Raw genomic sequence first — 21112 nt, forward strand, 5'->3', positions numbered from 1 at the left:
CTTTGATGGATCTGATCGAGATGAGATACTATTTCTGCAACTGCTGGAACTGAGATTTCAGTTTGTCTGATGGTAGCGTTTGGGTGCCTACCATAATTCATATAGAACGGTGAGTAACCAGTGGAAACATTCCTAGCATTATTATGGGAAAACTCTGCAGCCCATGAATAATCTGGCCAATTCCCTTCTTGCTTTAAGAGAAACAATCTCAGATACTGTTCTAGTTCCTGATTTACCCTCTCAGTTTGACCATCAGTCTCTGGGTGGTAACTTGTGGAATACCTCACCTCAGTTCCTAACCCTTCCATAAAGGATTTTCAAAAATGAGAAATAAATTGGGCTCCTCTGTCAGAGATTATGATTTTGGGAATCCCATGTATTCTCACAATTGCTGTACTAAAGTGGGTTGCTAACTGTTTGGCACTTGGAATTCCCTTCAAGGCAGTGAAATGAGTCATTTTAGTGAATGAATCAACTACTACTAGTATAGTATCGTAGCCTTGACAAAGGGTAAGTCAGTGATCAGATCTAATGTGTCTGTGTGCCAGGGGTAAGGTGGAGTGGGTAACGGTTGAAGTAGTCCCTTCGGAGCCTGCCGTTCAGACATTCCCAGAGCACAGACTTTGCATGTCTTAACATATTCCTCGATATCCTTAGACATTGCTGGCCACCAATAATGTCTTTTGATTAACTCTTTAGTCTTCGCTTCACCCTTGTGTCCCGCCAACTTAGCATCATGGCAATCTTGCATAACTTGTTGCTTTAATTCTGTAGTGGGTATGTACAATGTATCCTGAAAATATGGCAATTGGTGAATGATTCTTCTACCTTCTTTTTCCTTCACCCAATCTTGTATGGCTCCCTCATCCATCACTTCTAGAATATTCTTTTCCCGGTTGACTGAAGTCAAGGCTCCAATTATCTTATCTCTTGGAATTATAGATTGATTTTCTAGAGGGTTTTTTTGGTCTTCAGTATCTATCCTGGATAAAGCATCCGCCTTGCCATTTTGTGCTCCTGGTCTATAGGTAATCACGAAATCGTAATCCGCAAAATACAGCGACCATCTCAACTGTCTCGGTGTGAGAGTTCTGGCAGTCTTTAGGAATTTCGGATTACGATGATCCGTAAACACCGTTACTTGATGTTGCGCCCCCATGAGATAGTGGCGCCATTCTTTGAAGGCATCCTTGATTGCCAGTAGTTCCTTCTCAGTAATGGTATAGTTAATTTCGGCGGGAGTTCATTTTCTTGATCTATAGGAAACTGGATGCAGTTGCCCAGTTACCTTACTCCGCTGGGAAAGAACTCCTCCAACCGCTTGATCAGATGCGTCTGTCTCCACATAAAATGGTTCTGTGGGATCTGGATGTTGTAGAATTGGGGCTGATGTGAAATTCTGCTTCAAGGCTTCAAAAGCTTCCTCAGCTTCTTTTGACCATTCAAACTGGACTCCTTTCCTTAGCAACCTTGTGAGTGGTAATATCTTTCGGGAGAACTCACTAATGAACCGTCGGTAGAAATTTGCAAATCCTATGAAGCTCTGTACCTCTTTTACACTTGTTGGGGATTTCCAATTGATCACTGCTTCAATCTTCTTTTGGTCCATGAGAATTCCGTTTGGAGAGATAACGAAGCCTAGGAACTCTACTTGAGTCACACTAAACGCACATTTCTCTAATTTCACAAATAATCGATTGTCTTTTATTTTTTGTAGAATACCCTTGACTTGGTCTTGATGTTCTTTGGTTTCTGTCGAATAAATACCAATGTCATCGATGTATACGATAGCACATTGATCGATGTATTCTTTCAGGATGTCATTTATAAAATGTTGGAAGGCTGCCGGAGCGTTAACCAGCCCATAAGGCATGACCTGGTATTCGAACAGCCCAAATCTCGTCCGAAAGGCTGTCTTCCATTCGTCTCCTTCTCGCATTCTAACCAGATGATAGGCTCCTCTCAGGTCAAGCTTGGTGAATATCTGTGCTCCTTTTACTTGATCTAGCAAGACTGATATTAAAGGCAATGGATACCGGTTCTTCTTGGTAATTTTATTGATGGCGCGGTAGTCGATGCATGTCCGCAAATCCCCTTCCTTCTTCGGCACGAAAAATAACGGCGATGACACAGAAGATTTCGAGGGTCTTATAAACCCATTGGATAAATACTTATCCAAATACTCTTTTAGATGTTGATGTTCTTTTTCAGTTAGGGCGTACACTCTACTGCAAGGTAAATTGGACCCAGGTTCTTTTTCAATCTTACAGTCGTACACTCGATGAGGAGGGAGTTGTTCTGCTTCTACCTCGTTAAACACCTCTTCAAATTCCTTATATTCCTCCGGGATTTCTTGAGCATTTATGACAAATATTGACTCCCCTGTTTGGCACAAGGAATTGGCTGGATTAAATTCTTGAGTTCTTTCTCGGCTTCCAAAGCAATTTTCCAGGCAATAATTTGAATTCATCTTTATGGTTCTCGTACTCCAATCGATCATTGGATTATGCTCCGTGAGCCAAGGAAGTCCGAGTATTAATTCAAATTGAGGAGCGTCAATCAGGTTGAATTGGATTTTCTCTTCATGCCCATCAGTGGAGAAAAGATGAATTATTTCTGTATGACTTACTATTGGACCAAAAGATAAATTGGTTCCATCAACAGCTCTGACCGGCTCACTCTTGGACTTCTTGATCGCTTGTATTCCTACCTTATTGGCGAACTTCAAGTCACAAAAGTTCCCTGTGGCCCCTGAATCGATCATCACGGAAACTTCAGTCAATACTATGTGTCTAAACCTTATTTCCAAGGACTGGATTAGATGAGGTGCTGCAGATTGCAAGATGTTAGCCACTCTGTGTTCTTCTGGAGTTTTCTTTGGTAACGCATCCACCTGTTCAACCCCTCCAACAGGTGGTGCTGCTACTTTTCCTTCGGCTTGAAGGTGGTCTTGGGCTTCTTCTGGCAGTTTCTAACAAAATGGCCTCCTGATCCACAATACATACAAAGATTGTTCGTTCTTCTCTTCTCTTTCTCCTCTTTGGACAAAGGCCCACAAATTGTTCCTATCTGCATAGGTTCCCGGCCAGATTCCCCATCATGACTTTGATTATTCTCCGACCGAACTTGATCGAATCTGGGAACTGTTGGTCTAAAGTCTTTCCTTTTCTCTGCTTTTCTTTCTCCTTGTCGAAAGTCTATTTCCAACACCAGGTCTACTAAAGCCGAGATCTCTGTTGGTCGGTTTGGAATTGCCACCAGCACTTCTTTCAACTCATCCTTCAGGCCACGATAAAATACTGCCGCTCTTGCTTTCTGGCAAATCGTTTCTACCACCAATTTGTTAAACTGGGCCAAATAGGACACTAAGACCCGATTTCCTTGCTTCAAATCAAGTAACTCGTTGTCCACAGCCTGAGAAATTCTCCTTCTGTCGAAGATTCGCAAAAACTCCTGTTTAAACTCCTCATAGTTCCGTAGGATAGGATCGTTCTTCGTGATTAAGGGTAAAGACCAAGATGCTGCATCCCCACTTAGGTACGACAACACAAAGGCAACTCTGGACTGTGCATCTGGGAAAATTGAAGGGCGGCATAGGAAATGTAGCAAACACTGTGTAATGAATATTTGAGCCTTTTGTGGGTCCCCGCTAAACCTTTCTGGGGCAGCTAGTGGAATAACAGGAGATAGGGAATGTATAACTTGGGTGGTCATCCTATTGGTACTCTCTGGTAAGGACCCTTGTACATCTTGCCCAGAACTGAATGGCTGTCTAAACCTTTGTGCCAGTTCTGCGGTTTCTTTTCTTGAATTTATTATTTCAGATTTAAGGTTCTGGTTTTCCTCCCTAACTGCGCTTAACTCTTTTTGAATTGTATATAGTATTGCTCCTAAACTTTGTATATCAATCCCTTCAGCCATCTCTGTTCGGGTGCTAAGTGCAATTGGGCACTTCACTCTGTCAGGATCTGAGAAAACTCTGTAAGATTTGCTTCACAGGAACAGAGAGGTCTTTTCCCAAATCCCACCCTGAACAACGACTCAGAGCTTGAGATTTACAAGTCTCTAAAATCGTTATCCTGAGGGGAAGGGGGATATTGGATAAAATAAACTGAGAGAGATAAGAAGAGACAATCTTGGTTGGCTCCTTCAGTCTAGTCCGACCCGCAGACTTCTATTAGACACTGGAACCTACAGAAAGAGAAAACATTAATACCTGTCTTTCCTACACTACTCTCCTAATTTAACTAAACTCTAATTATTCACCTAGCCTTTTGCTGCCAAGAATTAGCCCTTCTTCTGTGCTGGTGTTTTGATAACTAGACTATTCCGCTTATCTTCCTGGAATACTGGGTGTCAGTTATCTTCCTAAGCGTCTCACTCTTTCGTGGATGTATGTTCCTGTATATTTAAATCACACAGTGTTACTAACAGTTTTAACCTTGAATTCTACTTCTATATGCTTACTGATTCTCAACTTACTCACTTATTATTTGATGGAGACTGTATTATCTTGTATCTGTGATAACTCTTGATGTGCTAGTATTATCCTTCTATGATGTTCTTGACTAATTTTTACTTCCTTGTTTCCTTAGGTCATTTAACTGCAATTGCTCTTGGTAAGTATTATCGTTTCCTTATTAGCTTCAATTCTTGTATTAACCTTATTTAATAGTTCAGATTAACATTCTCGACTTTCTTGTTTCCTCATGTTATTCAATGTAATTGCTCTAGGTAAGTATATCGTTTCTTCATTAACTTCCATTCAAGTTTTATCTTACTTAGTGGTTCTGCATTAACATTCTTGTCACTTATCTCTTTTTTGCCTGCGCAGGTTCAATGGACTCCGTACAGCGTCTTCTGACTCTCTCCGTGAAGAATGCTGTTCTATCACGGTACTTCTGTGAAAGCTCCGGTTCTGCTTACGTCGAGTGACTTGACGAGTAAGACTTCAAATGACTATAAACTGCTACTAGGGTTTTAAATGACTAATTATTTACTCGAACACTTCAGGCTTCGAATACGCGACTGCTTCGATGAAAAGCCTCAGTGAAGTGCGCAGTTTGTTACTAGCGCGCGCTTCACCCGGGCTGCGGCAGATTGTTCTAAAAACAACTAGACCGCTAACCTGCACACCAACCCGGCGCTCATCTTTGAATGCCGGATTTGCATTAGCGCAGTCCAGGAGAGATTCATTTGTGCCCTTTTTCTCTTCCAGTGTTCCTGATGTGTGATTACAGACAAAGGAGGGGTTAGGGTCCTGACATACCTCCACCTCTCTGTATGATCCATGTTTCTTCCCTTCTCCCAATATCTCATGCATTGTTCCCCTATTCCGTTTTTTCAGTTTTTATTTATTTGCTCTCTTTATCTCAAGCTCCTCTACACCACCCTCCCCTCTGTTGAGTTCCCCACCCTCCTATTATGGTCCTCTTAAACAAACATATACATATATATTTATATATATTTTAGTTTTTATGAGGGCCCAGGGTCACTATGTTTTCTATATGCGCTTTTGTGCAACTTTAGATTCTTTGTTTTTATTTACAGCTCTGTAGGAAGGTGGATATCTGACTATGGTTACCCCCAAACTTTTTGCCTGGTGTTTAGCTGGTTTTTGAAATAGTTGGCCTGGGATCCTGCTATTCAGGGCCCCAGGCTAATTGCTCTCGCCTTAAAATGGACTCCATGTACCTTAGGTACATACACAATTGGAACTGGTTCACCTTATAGGCCCCTGTAACAGTGTACTACAGGTACCCAGGGCATAGGTGTATCCAAGGCCTACCAGGGACTGCAGCATGTATTGTGCCACCCCTGGCCTGGCCTCCATATCTGACACAACTGGCTGATCACTCAGCTGGGGTAAGTTGGTGTAATCACCTCTTACTTAGATATAGTATCCCTATATCTAACCCTAACTGGACACATGTTAACCAATAAGCCACTCCTATGGAAGGCCTCAGCAATCCTGGAGGCAGAGTGCTTGGTTTCATGCGAGATGGTGCTCTAGCATGAGCTGAGCCTGTCTGCAGCTATCGGGAACAACTCCCTTAGCTGTTCCGGGATATTGCCATACCATATACTCTTAAGTGCATTATAATCCTCGCGGTTATATGCTAACTTTGGTTTGGCTTTATCAAAACATGTCGAGTAAGGTGTCATACGATTTGGAATACTATCCCCTCGACAGTCCTGTCGACGGGGACAGCATTCCACCCTTCTAGAGGGACACGACATGTACATAACCTGAACCCCGGTTAAAGTTAACCAGAGCCTCAGCATCACAAAATGGATGCTGCCACCACAGACACAAGTCTGACCTCCTGCTGCTGGGAGTCCTTCCAGCGAGGGAGGCTTGGACAAAGGGTTTCCTGCCTTGGGAGGTGCGAGCACCACCCCAGACGGTATTTCGTGTATTGGGTAGGACAGGGCTGAATAGATTGAGACATGCCTGGGGCACACAAGGTGTCTCTGTGCATAAGCCAGTCCAAACCGGTGCTGGGGCTTTCCAGCCCCAGTCCTGGCGCGGAGCTGGACACAGGAAAGGGGGTGTAACCACCCCCCTTCCTGGTCCCACCCAGAGGAGGGACCTAGCAGGTGATCCACACCTCAGATTGGGAATAAGAGTGGGAGCAGTGCCATAGCACCTAAGATCATCCTGAAATCAACTGGAAACAAAGAAGAAGACTGGACTTCGACATTCTGCTGCACAGAAGACTAAAGAGCATCTCCCTTGTGGCCAAGGAGTGGCCACCCTGTGAACACAGGCACCATCCAGCAACTCGACGTCTGCTTTGCCGCCGCCTCCTGCCGGAGCCCGAGCCCAGAGCCAGACGAGACCCAGACAGTCCCTGAAAAGAAGAGACCCGTGGAGGCACCGAGAGACGTGGGACCGGCCATCTCGAAAGTCCCCCGAGAAGCTGACTGCGCAGTGCTTTGGGGTTTGAGAAGCCCCACCACCGAGCAGCATTTGCACCGAAGATCAGCCCCCCAGCATCTCCACGATCTGCGTGGGGCCCTTTTGCATCTTGCCACTCGACGCGCCATCCCGGCCACTTGCCACGTGGCTAGCAGCCATCTTGGCGACGTAATCCGAAATCAACACTGCGGGTTATGGTTGCTCTAGACTTGCCCTCGCTCCTGTAAAAAGGAGCACCCGCTCTGACCTTGCTGGTCCGAGTGAGAAGCTTGCATCGTTTCCTGCGTGGCTTGCATTAGCCAAGGCCTGTTTGCTCCGATCAAGAAGCCGACACCGCCATCAGCTAGAGCCTTTGTGGGACAGCTCGTGACCAACGCCTGGACGTCCTTGACCTCTTCGTGTCCACGCGGCTGCAGAGACAATCTTCACCTCATCGCCTGTTTGCACCCGACATCGCCTGGTTCCATCCTGGTTCCACGGTAGTCACTGGCTAGTGACTTTGAACATTGTCCCCTCTGCTTTCAGGTCTTCACCACTTCAGATCCACCCTTGGATCCACCGGAACTCTCCTCGACGACCCGCCTGCAGCATCTTCATCTTCAGGCACCATCGACCTGCGTGACGAAACCCGACACTACTTCGCACCTGTACTCCCGCTTCCTGTGGGTGAGGTAACTCAGCAACGCCAGTGTTCCTACACTGGTACACACCTCTAGTGTCTAGGTCTAAAGTTTTGTCCTTCTAGGTCAGTCGGAAGGTTCCTTAAACACTAACTTTGTAACTTTTACGCACCTTTGACATTGCATTGGTGTATGCGTGTGCTTTAAGCGCTGCACCCGAGTCCCGCGGGCCTTTCCCGACTTCTTCACTGTTAGTCCCGAACAGCTCCAGCGATTCCCAAGGCCCTAGGCCTACTTCTTTCAGCTAGGTGGTTCTTATACCGCTATTTTAGTATATGGTTTAGGTGGCCCCTAGGGCTCATCCATATTGTGCAACTTTTGTATATTTAAACTGTGTTTTGTTTTAACGCATTTGCTTCTGTGCTCATAAAGAGTATAGGGGATATTTGTAGTAAATAAATATATATATATTTTCAATATATATCTGTGTGGTGTCCTTTCATTTGGTATTCAAGGGGATTGTGTATGGTAAAGCAGCTTGCTTCACATGCCTTACAGAGTTTAGCCTAAGACTGCTTTTTCCATGCTACCTCTAGGATAGCTGGTCTATAAGGTTGACTTACAACCAATAATCATAAGGGTTGCTTGGCATGGTACAAGGTGATCACTAGAACTAGTGAGCATCATATACCAGGCCAACTTCTCACAAGCTCCAAGTAGCATATGCTATCTAGGAAAAGTACATAAAAAATGGCAGCGACATGTTGATGTACGTACTAATGCATACACATGCATATGTCATTACGATGGGCCACAATGGGCTAGACAAAGTAATAGTCCTTTTGTAAGTCTGGCTTGACATTGCAGCTGTCAGGCAGAAAGTTTTAAAAGGAGTATATATACATTGAGGTCTTGTCTCTGCCCTTTTGTTAATCTTTTGCATTACATCTTCTTGATTGGGCAGCAGTTCTGTTAGCTTGATAGCACTGTGAGACTTCGGGCCCGCTAAAAGGGCGTTGCTCTGACCATAAAAACACATTGAGAAGTGCTCTGCAATCGGCGTGCTGAGCTCCATTTCCTAACTAGATCGGCGCATTGAGCCTGTCACGGCGCCTTAGTCCTCGCAGCTTGGCCTGGAGTATGACGCCCCTGTGGATGGTCTGTATTCTTGCTAACTGTGAGCGGTGGTGTCCACGTCTGCAGTCAGCGGGTCTCTATCCATTTATATTTCTAATCATTTCTGCACCGTCCAGATGATGCCCAGGCCTATTAAGCGCTTAGAGAGAACGGGGTGTGTCATCCTAGGCTAGAACCCATATAGAGTCCTCAAGGCTTTCACATAAGTTGGGCCCCCAGCACCACAATCAATCAGCTTACTAGGCGCTCACAGAGCTCTTCAGATACCATTACCTGACAACATGCAAAAGGCAGAAGATGTAGAGGAAGAATCTGTAGCCATCCTACCTCTGGATGATGAACTCTGTGAGGCAGTAGAAGCCTACATACATCAGTCAGTGGTCTCGGCCATTGAGCCCTTAGAAAGAAAGCTCATGCAGTTGGCTTATGTATTCCCGGAGCCCCTATATTTAGGCCTAAAACAATCCCAGGACCTTGGACCCCTGCAGCTCATGGGGAAGAGGGAGTACCCACCAGCAAATAAGTTGGCCAAAAGGTGATATGAGCAAGGCCAAAATATAAATGCCTTTGATAGGTACAAATGCGCCTTGTTATCCCATACAGTTTCTACGCATGAAGTCCTTGACAAAGGCCACCTCTGGTGGCCCACATCACCCGCATACACCCCAGACTGCCTTGGCGATGACTCGGATGGGGAGGCAGGCCCCATCTGTGACTTGACCAAGATCTTCTGCCCTAGAAACCGGAAAACAGCCCCACAGGGCGTTACCAGCACCGTTTTTGACATGCGGATCCAAAGGTCCTAATGCAACCTCATTTCTATGAATGGACTCGAGCTCAAAAGGTGGCCACTTACATGGCAGGTTGCCTCTGCAAACCGCCTGGAGAAGGAGGATCGAGCCCGCCTTTGGACAGAGTGTCCACACCCAACTCTGAAAGGGAAAGTAGCTATGACCCCAGAAATTGATACCAGGATGGCCACATTACTAACTAAATATATTATGGACTCGAAGAAAGACATCGAGTGCTCCTGGAGGTCATACCAAGATATATTTTTGGACATTACCATTCCCCTTACAAAATTCTGTAAGGAGGCCGAACAGTATAGGTTCTTGAGTTAGCATGCGGTATTGTCACGGCGGGCACAAAGGACTGTCATTTTTTGGGAAATGCAAACTGTACCATATCCACTGAGTGATGCCGGTCCATTCTGATAAAGGCGGACGCGAAACTTGGGGACCTCATGACCTTGGAGGCAGGTGCAATAGCTCACTGGGTCCTGTTCGAGGACCCATTTATCAAGGAGATAGGGAAATTCGTTTCCATTCTTATATCACAAGATAAAGCTCAGGCCTTCACAAAAAAAAATCTTCGCCCCAAGGTTTTCTCAGGGGCCGATCATGGTAGAGGGTGCTCGATCAGTTGCTTCCTCTCCCAGGCCCCACAAAGAGGCCACGGCTCCTGGCACACCCACTGGCAGGAGTAGACCAGATTCGGAGGCCCCTACCCCCCCCAGGGGCTTCCAAAGACACCATGGGGCCAGAGGCAACCACTGTGGATCTCTGCATGAAGCAAATTCAGGTGAGAGTTCTCCCTTCTTCTCAAGTAGTGGTGGGGGGGCCATCTGAAACACTTGACGCACAACTGGAGGTCGCTGACAACAGACACTTGGATCTTGCAGATGATGCAAGCATTCCACATAAAATGGTACGGCACACCACCCTAACCACACAGACCAAGACCAGTTTCTTCTTGGTACAGAAGCACGTCTTATCTGCTCTCTGGGCAAAAAGGATTAACTCCTTGACCAATATCCATCCAAACAGTTAAGTGAGCAACCTTTTCTTTGTGGAAAAAGGAGACAGAGGATAACGGGCAGTCATAAATTTCAGGGACTTCAATGAATGGCTGATATACCACCATTACAAGATGGAAGGAATCCATTTACTTTGGACTTGCTCAGGCCAGACGACTGGTTGGCTTGGTTAGACCTCAAGAATGCATACTAGATTAATCCAATCTTTCCTCTGCAATACAGATTTCTTAAACTCCTGTGGAGGGGTCAGGCATTCGATTTCACACACGCCCATTCGGAATGTCTTCCGCACCATGGTGCTTTACAAAGGTGTTGAAACGGGTCGTAGAATATCTGCAAGCACAAGGTATTTGTCTATCTGGACAACATCTTATTGATGATCAGTGTCCAAACACCTCCTTCAAATAGCAGTTCAATTGCCTGGAGGAACTAGGCTTCATTATCAGTGAGCAGTCACTTGTCATGCAAGCACAGATGACTAACTTTCTGGGATTCATCCTAAATTTCAGGGAAAACACACTCAGTCTTCTCTCCAGGAAGATAGCAAAAATCAAACAGGAACTGAGAAAGACACTGTCATAACAGTACACCTAGTTACAACAGGTCGCTTGCCTAGTAGGCCTTCTGTTGTCCTTGATACAAGTCATATTTTCGGGCCCACCACACTATTGTGCACTGCAGAGATTCAAAGCTCATCACTTGCAAAAAGGATTAACGTATTCCAAGATGGTTCCACTGACCAAGGAGGAGATGAGATGGTGGCTGACACACATTGAAGCCTGGAACGGACAAACACTCTTCGGTTCTAGCCTGGACATTGTCATTGAGTCGGATGCCAGCAAAATTGGGTGCAAGATGTGGCAAGTCCTTCATAGGAGGAAAATGGCCCTCTCAAGAGCAACGCTGGCACATAAGTAGTCTTCAATTGATGGTGGGCTCCTTCGCCGTATAATGATGGACCAAAGAGAAGGTGAACTGCTGTGTCCTCTTAAAAACGGATAACATCTCTGTTGTGCGCTATATCAACCATCTCAGGGGGGTCACGAGGCAAGATTCAAGCAGACCTGGCCAGGGAATTCTGGACCTTTTGTAAGGACAATGTGTCAGTCATGGCAGAATACCTACCTGGAAAGATCAACGAGGTAATGGACCGGTGATCATGGAATTGGCATGACATCAGTTTGTGGACAGTGGATCCATTCATCTTCTGGCAGATTGAACGCAGGTGGGTCCCATTCACCGTGCGGGATTGGACTGGCAGTTGGACACCAGATCCGCGAGCATCGGGGATTGACAGCTTACTCCAGGATTTGCACCGTTGTTTAAAATGTCAACGCAGTTTCGGAGGCAGAGGGAAAAACTAGTAGTAGTCACTCCGATATGGAGATCGCAAGTCTGGTTCCGAGTTCTGATGGAACTTTCTTGGGATTCTCTAATCTGTTTACCACGGTCCCTGGATTTTCTCCGGAATCCCCTTTGGAGCCCCCTCCGTCTGATTATGGACGGAAAGCTACACCTCATGGCTGAAAAGATTACCAAGGAATGATGAAGCGTACCAGCCCTTTACAATAGGCTGAACGACTCCTGGGTAAGACATGGGCAGAGTGGACAGTTAAGCGATATAAACCTGCGTGGTCTGGATGGTTACGTTGGTGTATGCAAAGGGAAACGGATCCCGTGGGATCCAATGTTGTCTATGTTTTAAATTTCTCATCCTCACTGGCTACTGAAGACATGGTTCACAGGTCAGTAAACATCTTCTAATCAGCTATCCCAGTAGGCCACCTCCCAATAGAGGTCTGTTGTGTCTGGAACTATTCATTGATGAGTAAGTTGATGAGGGGAATCAGGTTGTCAATTCCCCCGAAATGAGATACTCATCCCTGTGGGGTGTTAATAGAGACCTCAGTTAAACATTCTGTGGCAAAATAAATACCTTCCCAGGAAGGAATTATCAGGCAAGATGGCCATGTTATTGTGTTTGTCTGATGTATGAGAGTATCTGTTGTTTGCGACCTGGACATCACAGGTAGGGTCTTTACCTGGAAGGAAAACCTTAAAATTTCCAGACGAACAAAATGTAATTCCAGAATGGTTTTCTACCCAGCTTTCAACAAGGCACCCAAACTAAGGTGGCTGAAGGCATATGAAAATATGGCCAAGGAATTGCGTCACCAAGGGACCGCTAACTCCTGATTTCCATTTGTAAACCATTCAAGTCAGTTTCATCCCCCTCTAATGCCAGGTGGGTGAGAGGGGCAATGGATGAGGTAGGTATAGAGATATAAGTATTTGGTGCACATTCAGTATATTGTACAATTGCTTTCAAAGCTTTGATGTTAGGAGTGAGAATGGAATACATAATTGATTGATTGATTGATTGATTTTATCTTTTTAATAGCGCATACTGTCACCCTACGGGCATCCTGGTGCTTCAGACTAAAGAACTTTCCATGACCAGAGTAGAACAGGTCGCCACAGAGGAGGGGGACGCAGTCTAGATTGTAGGATAGAGCCAGGTTTTTAAGTTCCTATGAAATTCCAACAGAGAACTGGCTAGTCTAAGGTTCTGAGGGAGCTCATTCCATAGTCGAGCACCGGCCCTGCTGAAGGCCCTACCTCCAAGCCTGGCTCGCCTGAACCGAGGGATTGACAACAGGCCAGTGTTGGAAAAACGAAGCTGCCTTGTGGGAAGATACCAACTGAACCTTTCCTGCAGAGGAACCGGGCCAAGCTCGTGCACAGTGCGAAAAACCATACACAGGGCTTTAAAGTTGACCCTTTCCCTGATCGGCAGCCAGTGAAGCTCCCTTAAAGCTGCGGTAGAAGAGGTACTCCGTGGCCAACCGAGGGCCAGTTTGGCTGCTGCAGACTGGATTCTTTGTAAGCCTTGAAAAATGTATCCAGGAGCTCCCAAATAAAGGGTGTTACAATAATCCAGCCTGCTGCCCACAATGCTGCTTACCACCAAAGAACGATTCTCTTTGGGTAGTAGAGGAAGTATTTTGTGCAGCATGCGGATGAGAATAAAGCATACGCTTGCGGTTTTATTTACCTGTGATTCCATCTGAAGGTCAGCATCAAACAACACCGCCAGATTACGAACTTTCCTAACTGGGGTGAGCAAATTATTCTCTGGTAAAAGTCTAAATTCACCAGGCAGTTGTCTAGATATGCTGCCCGCAGAGCAGAACATCACCTCCGTCTTCCCACTGTTAAATTGTAGGGAATTCCTTCTGAGGCAGTACGAGGTCTGCCTCATACTCTGCTGGAACCGGTCCATCGATACTGCGTGGTCTCCTTCCAGCAAAAAGGCCAGCTGCGTATCGTCAGCGTAGTTGACTGAACTGACTCCAAAAGATTTTATGATGGAGAACAGGGGCTGCAAGTAGACATTAAATAGAATAGGGCTAATGGCAGAGCCCTGTGGCACCCCATGAACAACGGGGGATTTAGCGGAGGAGAAGGGTGCAAGAGTTACTACCTGCTGGCGACCCTCCAAGTAGGACTGAAGCCATTGCAGTGCACGACCTCTCACTCCCAGCATCCTCAGCCTTTCCACCAATAAGAGATGATTCACCGTATCGAATGCGGCCGACATATCGAGAAGTACTAGAGTAGTAACATTCCCACTGTCGGCCTGCATACGTAGGTTGTCCATCATTGTAGTCAAGGCGGACTCAGTCCCATGCTCCGGGCGGAAGCCAAACTGGTCTTTATCCAGTAAGAGATTCTCCTCTAGGAAGCAGGACAGAGTCCTACTGACTGCTTTTTCCAGAATCTTCACCGGGTATGGAAGGAGGGAGATGGGCCTAAAACTGGCCGGTACTAATGGGTCCAAAGAAGGCTTTTTAATCAATGGGGACACCACCGCCAGTTTCCAGCATTCCGAGACCTTACCTTCCTCCAAAGTCTGATTGCAAATCCGCCTCAGCCATGGAAAGGTATTACGCCCTAAAGATTTCCATAGTTTATGGGGAAAGGGGTCCAGGGGAGAACCCGAAGAGACCTTGTCACCTAGGATATCAAAGGCTGTTTCTGTTAAAGTCGGGAAGTTATCCAGGTAGGCCGGCAAAGGTGGCTCACCCTGTGATCAGGGTTAAGTTGTACGTTGTTAACATGATCATGCAAGGCATTCACAATGTTTGCAATCTTATCCTGAAAGTGTAGGTTGATTCCATCACATAGTTTTTGGGACGTTACAATATTATTTTCTAAGCAAGTGGGGGATGAAAGGTCTTTAACTATTTTAAATAATGCTTTAGTTCCGTTGGGCGCTCGAATAATAGAATTGGCATAGAAGTCTGCCTTGGCCTTTAGAATTTGCTCTTTATATTGCAGTTGTATCTGTCTAAGAGCCTTTTTATCTTCCTCATCGTAGTGCTGCCTCCACTTCCTTTCCGCCTTCTTACGGAGCGCACAGGTCTGTTTCAGCTCCTCACAATACCATAGAGCCGAAATTTTACTTTTGATTTTTATATCCTTTATAGGGATTACTTGATCCAAGATGTGATCTATGTGGTTAGAAAACACAACGGACAATGAGCCTGTAAAGAATTAATGCTGTGAACTGGTTATCAGATTCTATGTTCAAGAGGTTCTAACCAAACCAGTCTTAGATATGGCATCCCTGGTGGTGGATAAGCTTTGAACAGGTATAATCCTCGCCTCAGATCCTGACATAGAATGTAAACTTTCCTACAACAACAGACGATGATCTTGTGAAATTGCCCCTACCCTCTTTAAGGGGGACTTATAAGGGTGAGGAAATAAACGATGGCTGCAATGAATCCTCGTAAGGCATAAGTATCAAATTGCTTTATTTTTTCCGTAGATTAACTGCAATGATTGACATGATGACTGAAGCTTGTTTTATAAACCAAGTCCGTTGTTCTTGTTGTGACATTGAGGCTCATCATGTAACAATGTGACTATTGTATTTTTTTATTATTGTAGGGACCGAGATCTCCAAACAAGAGTGAAGAATACAAAGATATTGGCTACTATCGCACAAAGAAAGAGGGGCATAAAGAAGGACGACAGTGTATAAAGGACTTGAGGACTGTGATTGCTTGAAGTTTCCTGGGTTTCTTTTCTGTTTTTCATGGGAAAGATAGTTTTTTCTATTGTTGTTCTTTTATGGTTGCTGTTTGTATAAAGTGGAGAAAGTACACCATAATCCTAGCCTCCAAGCTCTTAACAGAATTTAAACCTTTGTTACAAAAGCTAGGAAATGTTACACTCTCTGACATTGTTTAACACTGAGGGGCCGTCTTAGATTTATCGTTCAAGATGAGCTAAAGAGGTTTTCATTGAGTACATTTATTATTTTATGTTTAGTATTCAGATGTATTTGACATAAAGACATTTTACTTTCTAAAAGTAAAGTTAGTGCATTTTGCACAGTTCTAACTTCCTAACCCACACAATCTCCCTGGCAAAGCTGTGGACTGTTCTTGCCTTACTTAACTGAGGGTTAAGGACTAAAGAGATGTACTTGATATTCAGTTTTGGCCAATAGCAAGATGACCCCAGGGCTTTAGCACTGCCCCTCTGTTGATCATCATTAAGAGCATTTCATTGGGCAGCACTTGTGTTAGCTATTCCATTCCAAATAACTGAGGGAGACATTGTCAACATAGGCCCTCTAATAAGTAACTTTGCATGATATAACCCTGTGTATACTTTAAAAAAAAGGGGGTTGCCTTTGTGAACTTTCTAACATATGCAATAGGATGGGGGTTTACACTGTGTACTTTCAGACAAAAATAAAATACATGGGCTTTATATTGTTTAATACCAAGAGAAATTCTAAGGCAGAACTATAATTTAAAAGGGACTAAAGAGATCGGATTTTATTGCGTACATTTGTAAATGTATGTGTGGTATGTAATTATGCATGAATAAACTTGTGTTCTCTTTTCAAAAGTAAAAGCATTGGTTCTACATTGATTTATTCAGTATTATTGTGTGTTTCACAGATTATGTATTTATAATCCACTCCACTCCACCTCCTGGAGTATGCTCTGGACTGCTTTGCATCGCTATTCTTCTGTCAGGAGCAGCTGCTAGAAACTGCTGCAGAGTTGTTCATGTGTAGCAAGGAGCTGAGTCCTGGCAGCAAGGGCTGAAATCTGGTAGGGTGGGATGCTTCCATCTACAATCACTACCTTAGGGTCGCAATGTCCAATGTACCTCATACTTCACGTGCCATCAGCAGGGACGGTACCATGTAGCATGACACCGTGTGAATTCCCTATACCTAAGATGGCTGCCAAGTCCAAACTTAACGACAGTTTGGCATGCGGAGTGGGCTGGTAGGTGGTTTGTCTGCAGTAAAGAGCTAAAAGGCTTTGATACCGAAGTGTGTTCCCTGCCTCCTCCTCAATGTTGACTGTGATTTGTATTTTTTGACCGCTGTTGACTCCTCCAATTCCATCAGGCACTTCTTTCTAGTGGGCAGTGATAGTGGTTGGTGAGGTCCTTGCCACACAATAGAGGTTCATCTAGAGCACTATTTAGTATTTAGTGCACATGAGTAGACTAGTGATCCTACATGGTGGCGTACCTGCTTCTCCAGTCATGCTCAATGTACTGCACCACTGTCATTCGCATGAAAGACAAATGTGCTGAGCAAGTGCACATTGTGTTCACACATGTTGAGGAGCTGGAGTGGCCTCGAGTTTGGTGAATTGGGACTTTCATCATGCAGGTAGAGCAGCTCCTAGAAAGGAGATATCCAAGTAATGTCAGAGGAGTCCCAGAGCAGAGGTTATGCGTTTTCTCATGCTAACAGGGATGAGACTCTGTTCACTGGTGCTTGGTGACATGCAGTGGGGCAGGGGGAGGGGTCAGAATCGTGGTTGGTGATCATGGGCGGCTCTTGTCAGCAGTTACTGGCCAAGGGTTCTCAAAGGTAAATAAATGGACACTTGGGTCAATGACGCCCCCTGCCGTACAAAATCTCTGAGCAGCTGCAAGAGGGAACGCAGACAGTCAAAGCTCACAAGCAAAGGATGAGTACTACGTTGAGGAACAACAACTGAACCGTTGTGCAGAATTAAGGTTCACCAATCTTTAAATATGTACTTTTCATGGTTTCAGCCATGGTCTTAATGAAAATACGACTGGAAATGTCAAATAGCTTATAATGGAAAAGCAAAATAACCTAAACAGACAGCACTGTCACAGGTATTTCAAACTAGCAGACACTCACTACTGACAGCACTCTCCCTCTGTAACCGCTACATTCTCCTGGAGGAAGCACTCTTACACTCTTCACAAACTTGTAGACCCCATTTATTGACTGCAATCCCATTTCCATCAGGGTAGCAGTCACATGCTCTCAGAAGCACTCTCACACTGACCACAGACATATTTTCTAGCCAGACCTAAAAATGCTCAGTGAGGATGACTGCAAGCAGTCTCGGCAGGCATACCCACTCTCAAATAGCATTTATAGTCCACAACAGAAAAATTCATTGGCTAAGCCAACACATCTAGCTTGCACTTTCAGTTGTGGGCGAGATATTGTCATAGTCAATACCGTTTTCAAATATGTTCTTGTACTACAGTTGTGTCTATCCTTTAGAATTTGAAGATCTTGCATACTGCAAGGTATTCATATTGATAAAAAATATCTAACAATAAACCCACGTAAACTATTTTTGGGGAATGTAAGCTCCGTCCTGTATTAAACAGGAAGTGACAAAAAGCACGGGCTTGGATTACCCATGGTTTAAAAAAGATAAACAAAGTCATACAGCCATTCAAAGTCGCGTCATTCATAAAATGAGCTCATATTAAAAATCATAATAATAATCTAAATTTTAATGTGCCTGAAATGTTATCTTATGTTAACCTCATTAGTATACCATTTCTACCACTAGCATGGAACCACAGTGCAGCAAAGTAAAAACATTTGTACAACATCCTACAAAATTAAATCAAAGTGAGAGTTGTGTTAAGCTGTGGAAGATTTTACAGCTTTCTTGCCCTCGGATCGAACCTACACATAGAACAAGCACTCAAACGTGAACCCTGCCTTTAAGGAATAAAATATACAAAGCGTACCTGTGATTACGTCATGCTCCATTTAGATTAATGACTTTGAATAAGTGGGTAAAAAGTTAAATTCATTTAAGAGACATTGATTTTAGATGTCTATAAGTTTAGCACCTGCTACACGGGAATTCCTGCGCCTTACTTCCCCCAACCGGTTGGGGGAGTAAGGCGCAGAAATTGGGGAGGTGGGGAGAGTAAGGCGCAGGAATTCCCGTGTAGCAGGTGCTAAATAGCACTACAACCCCCCTGTTTGGAGGCTCATGGTGCCAACCATGACTTTGGCAGCAAGTTCTCAATGCAGAAACCTCTGAATAGACAAGTAGGCACATACTAGCCTTTTTAAGTTTAATATCACTTTTCTGCAATCGATCCGAAAATTTCGAGGGACGTGAGTAAGCTGGGGATCTGTGCACCCCGTCCTGAAGAAGAAGCCTAGCTTCGAAACATGTGGGCACATACACGAGGTGTTGTACATTAACATACAAAATACCTCATAATCACCCTTTTAACAGTACCAGTACGGGGGCCCAATAAAGTTTTTGTAGACCTCACGTGCCAGGTACCTTTTTAACCTTACTTTGTCACTCTTCGGAACCCACCACTCACTTATACACACTAAACCTCACATGCACCACACATAGCCAAATAATAAAAGTGCTCCCGCGCAGTCGCCGGTTAGCAGCACGCCGCATCCCGTCGAGGGGTGTGAAGACCCCAATGATGAAGCATGACACCAAGGGTCCTTTTAGTGTGTGAGGGGTATTAAAAGAACACTGTGTGCTCCCCACCATTGTAGGGACTACTCTAATAAAATCTAGATTTGGATTCTTTTTATGACATTCAATCAATGCATACCCCACTATAATCATACTCCAAGAGAATATTCACTCAACAAAGACAACAAATGCAAAACAACGGAGAAAAGAAACCAAAACAGCTAATAGGAATGGAGAGAAACCAGAGGGTCACAAAAGCATTTCAGATCACTAGCTGGTATTTTCATCACAGAGTAACTACTTTAAGACTCCTCTGCACATTGTCCATCTCAGTGTCTGGACGAATAAGAACACAAGTGTAATTTCACATTCTCCTATCCCCTAACCAACAAGGTAATCGTATTCAAAGACACTCAGTCGCATGGTTAGGTCTGGAAAAGGCCAGACACTTTTTCAACATTCCATGTGGGAGCCTATCAGCCAATATACCACTCTCACATTCAATTTCTACAGATCTGCATTAAACAGGCATTCTCTTTCAGACGACTAACCTCTATTATCCGTCAATCATGACTTAGTCAGACATTACATACTCTTGAATTAACCAACCAGAAAGGAAATACTAGTTATTTTGGAAGAGCTAATGGTGGTTTAAATACATTTTAGTTAATTTATCTCTATTTGCTTTTGATATACTAAAGTATTAGTAGTGATTAATGTTTTATATGTTATGTTATGCTTATCATTATGTAGAGCATTGAATCAAATATCAAATAAAACACAGTAAATGTAGGCCGCTACCTTTCTTTTCATCCTGAGCTACGAGATAGTGCTTTTATATGTGTCTCCTCGTCATTTAACTATTCTCGACTGACAAGGAAGTGAGCAGTGCCAATAGGTAAGAAGAGATGTGTACATAGGGCGAGCTGGGGGTTTATTTATTCACAGTCACAGTAGGAAATGGCAGAGTCAATTTCTTAGCAACATCTTAACCTTCACTGATCCTATTATGCAAGTGAATGTTTCTCTGTGAAGACAGATCTTGCCCACATTATATTTCAATATCTGGTGTTATTCGGTTTACAAATTGCTGTTAACTCCTTTATTTCGTTTGGTTTCTGACACAACTTCCATCTAGAGGTGATTTGGACAGCAATTACAGACCTTAAATCTTATAAAGTACTACATAAACAATATATAAACGTCAAACATTAAGGCATTGGTAACACAAGTACAAGCTGTTCCTCAAGATATCGCAGAGACTGAAATCAAATATAGTCTATAACTGTTAGCAGAAAACAGCGGAGAAACAAACACAAATATGTTTTAGGTCAGACACCTACATACCAAAATTGAATAAATGTGCAGGCATCTGTAAACTGGAGAAAAATCTACCAGATCTTGGGCAGTCAAAACCTGAACGAAATAAAACAGAAATAAACAATGCTTTATTGTCATTTAATGTAAATCCCTACGGTGTACTAGTCAATCACACAAACATAGGTGTTATGTATTACTAGTCAATTAGGCAAACTAGTTATCTTTGATGAGTGTTACAACCTTACCTTTGTAGCATATTCCCCGATTATGTTCTATTACCAACATTCACATATCACAAATTTGTCTAGTGAGATGTTTTTAATGATTTCTGGAACTTAATCAACACAACTGAATGAAGCTAAGAGTTGAAGCAGTAAGATAACCAGTTATCCACTGGTGAAGAAAATCCATTAAATACCTCCACCTTCAGGGCTAAATGAAAATATTTTCAGATGGTGAGGCTTAAAACTGATACTCTCCAGCCCCAATTACCAACTCTATTATTTAGGGGATGTTG

The 21112-nt window shown here is 44.0% G+C and overlaps 1 protein-coding gene across 3 annotated transcripts in view; it reads right to left on the reverse strand.

Moving 5' to 3' along the window:
• EXOC6 (exocyst complex component 6) overlaps positions 1 to 21112 on the reverse strand; it is a 1184343-nt gene that overhangs the window by 791147 nt on the left and 372084 nt on the right. For all 3 annotated transcript variants that reach the window (XM_086922491.1, XM_086922490.1, XM_086922489.1), the window contains exon 8: positions 20623 to 20691. In XM_086922491.1, coding sequence (XP_086778617.1) covers positions 20623 to 20691 — 69 coding nt within the window. The remainder of the gene's footprint in view (positions 1 to 20622; positions 20692 to 21112) is intronic.

The sequence above is a fragment of the Lissotriton vulgaris genome, chromosome 5 (genome assembly GCF_964263255.1).
Source record: "Lissotriton vulgaris chromosome 5, aLisVul1.2, whole genome shotgun sequence".
NCBI lineage: Eukaryota > Metazoa > Chordata > Amphibia > Caudata > Salamandridae > Lissotriton > Lissotriton vulgaris.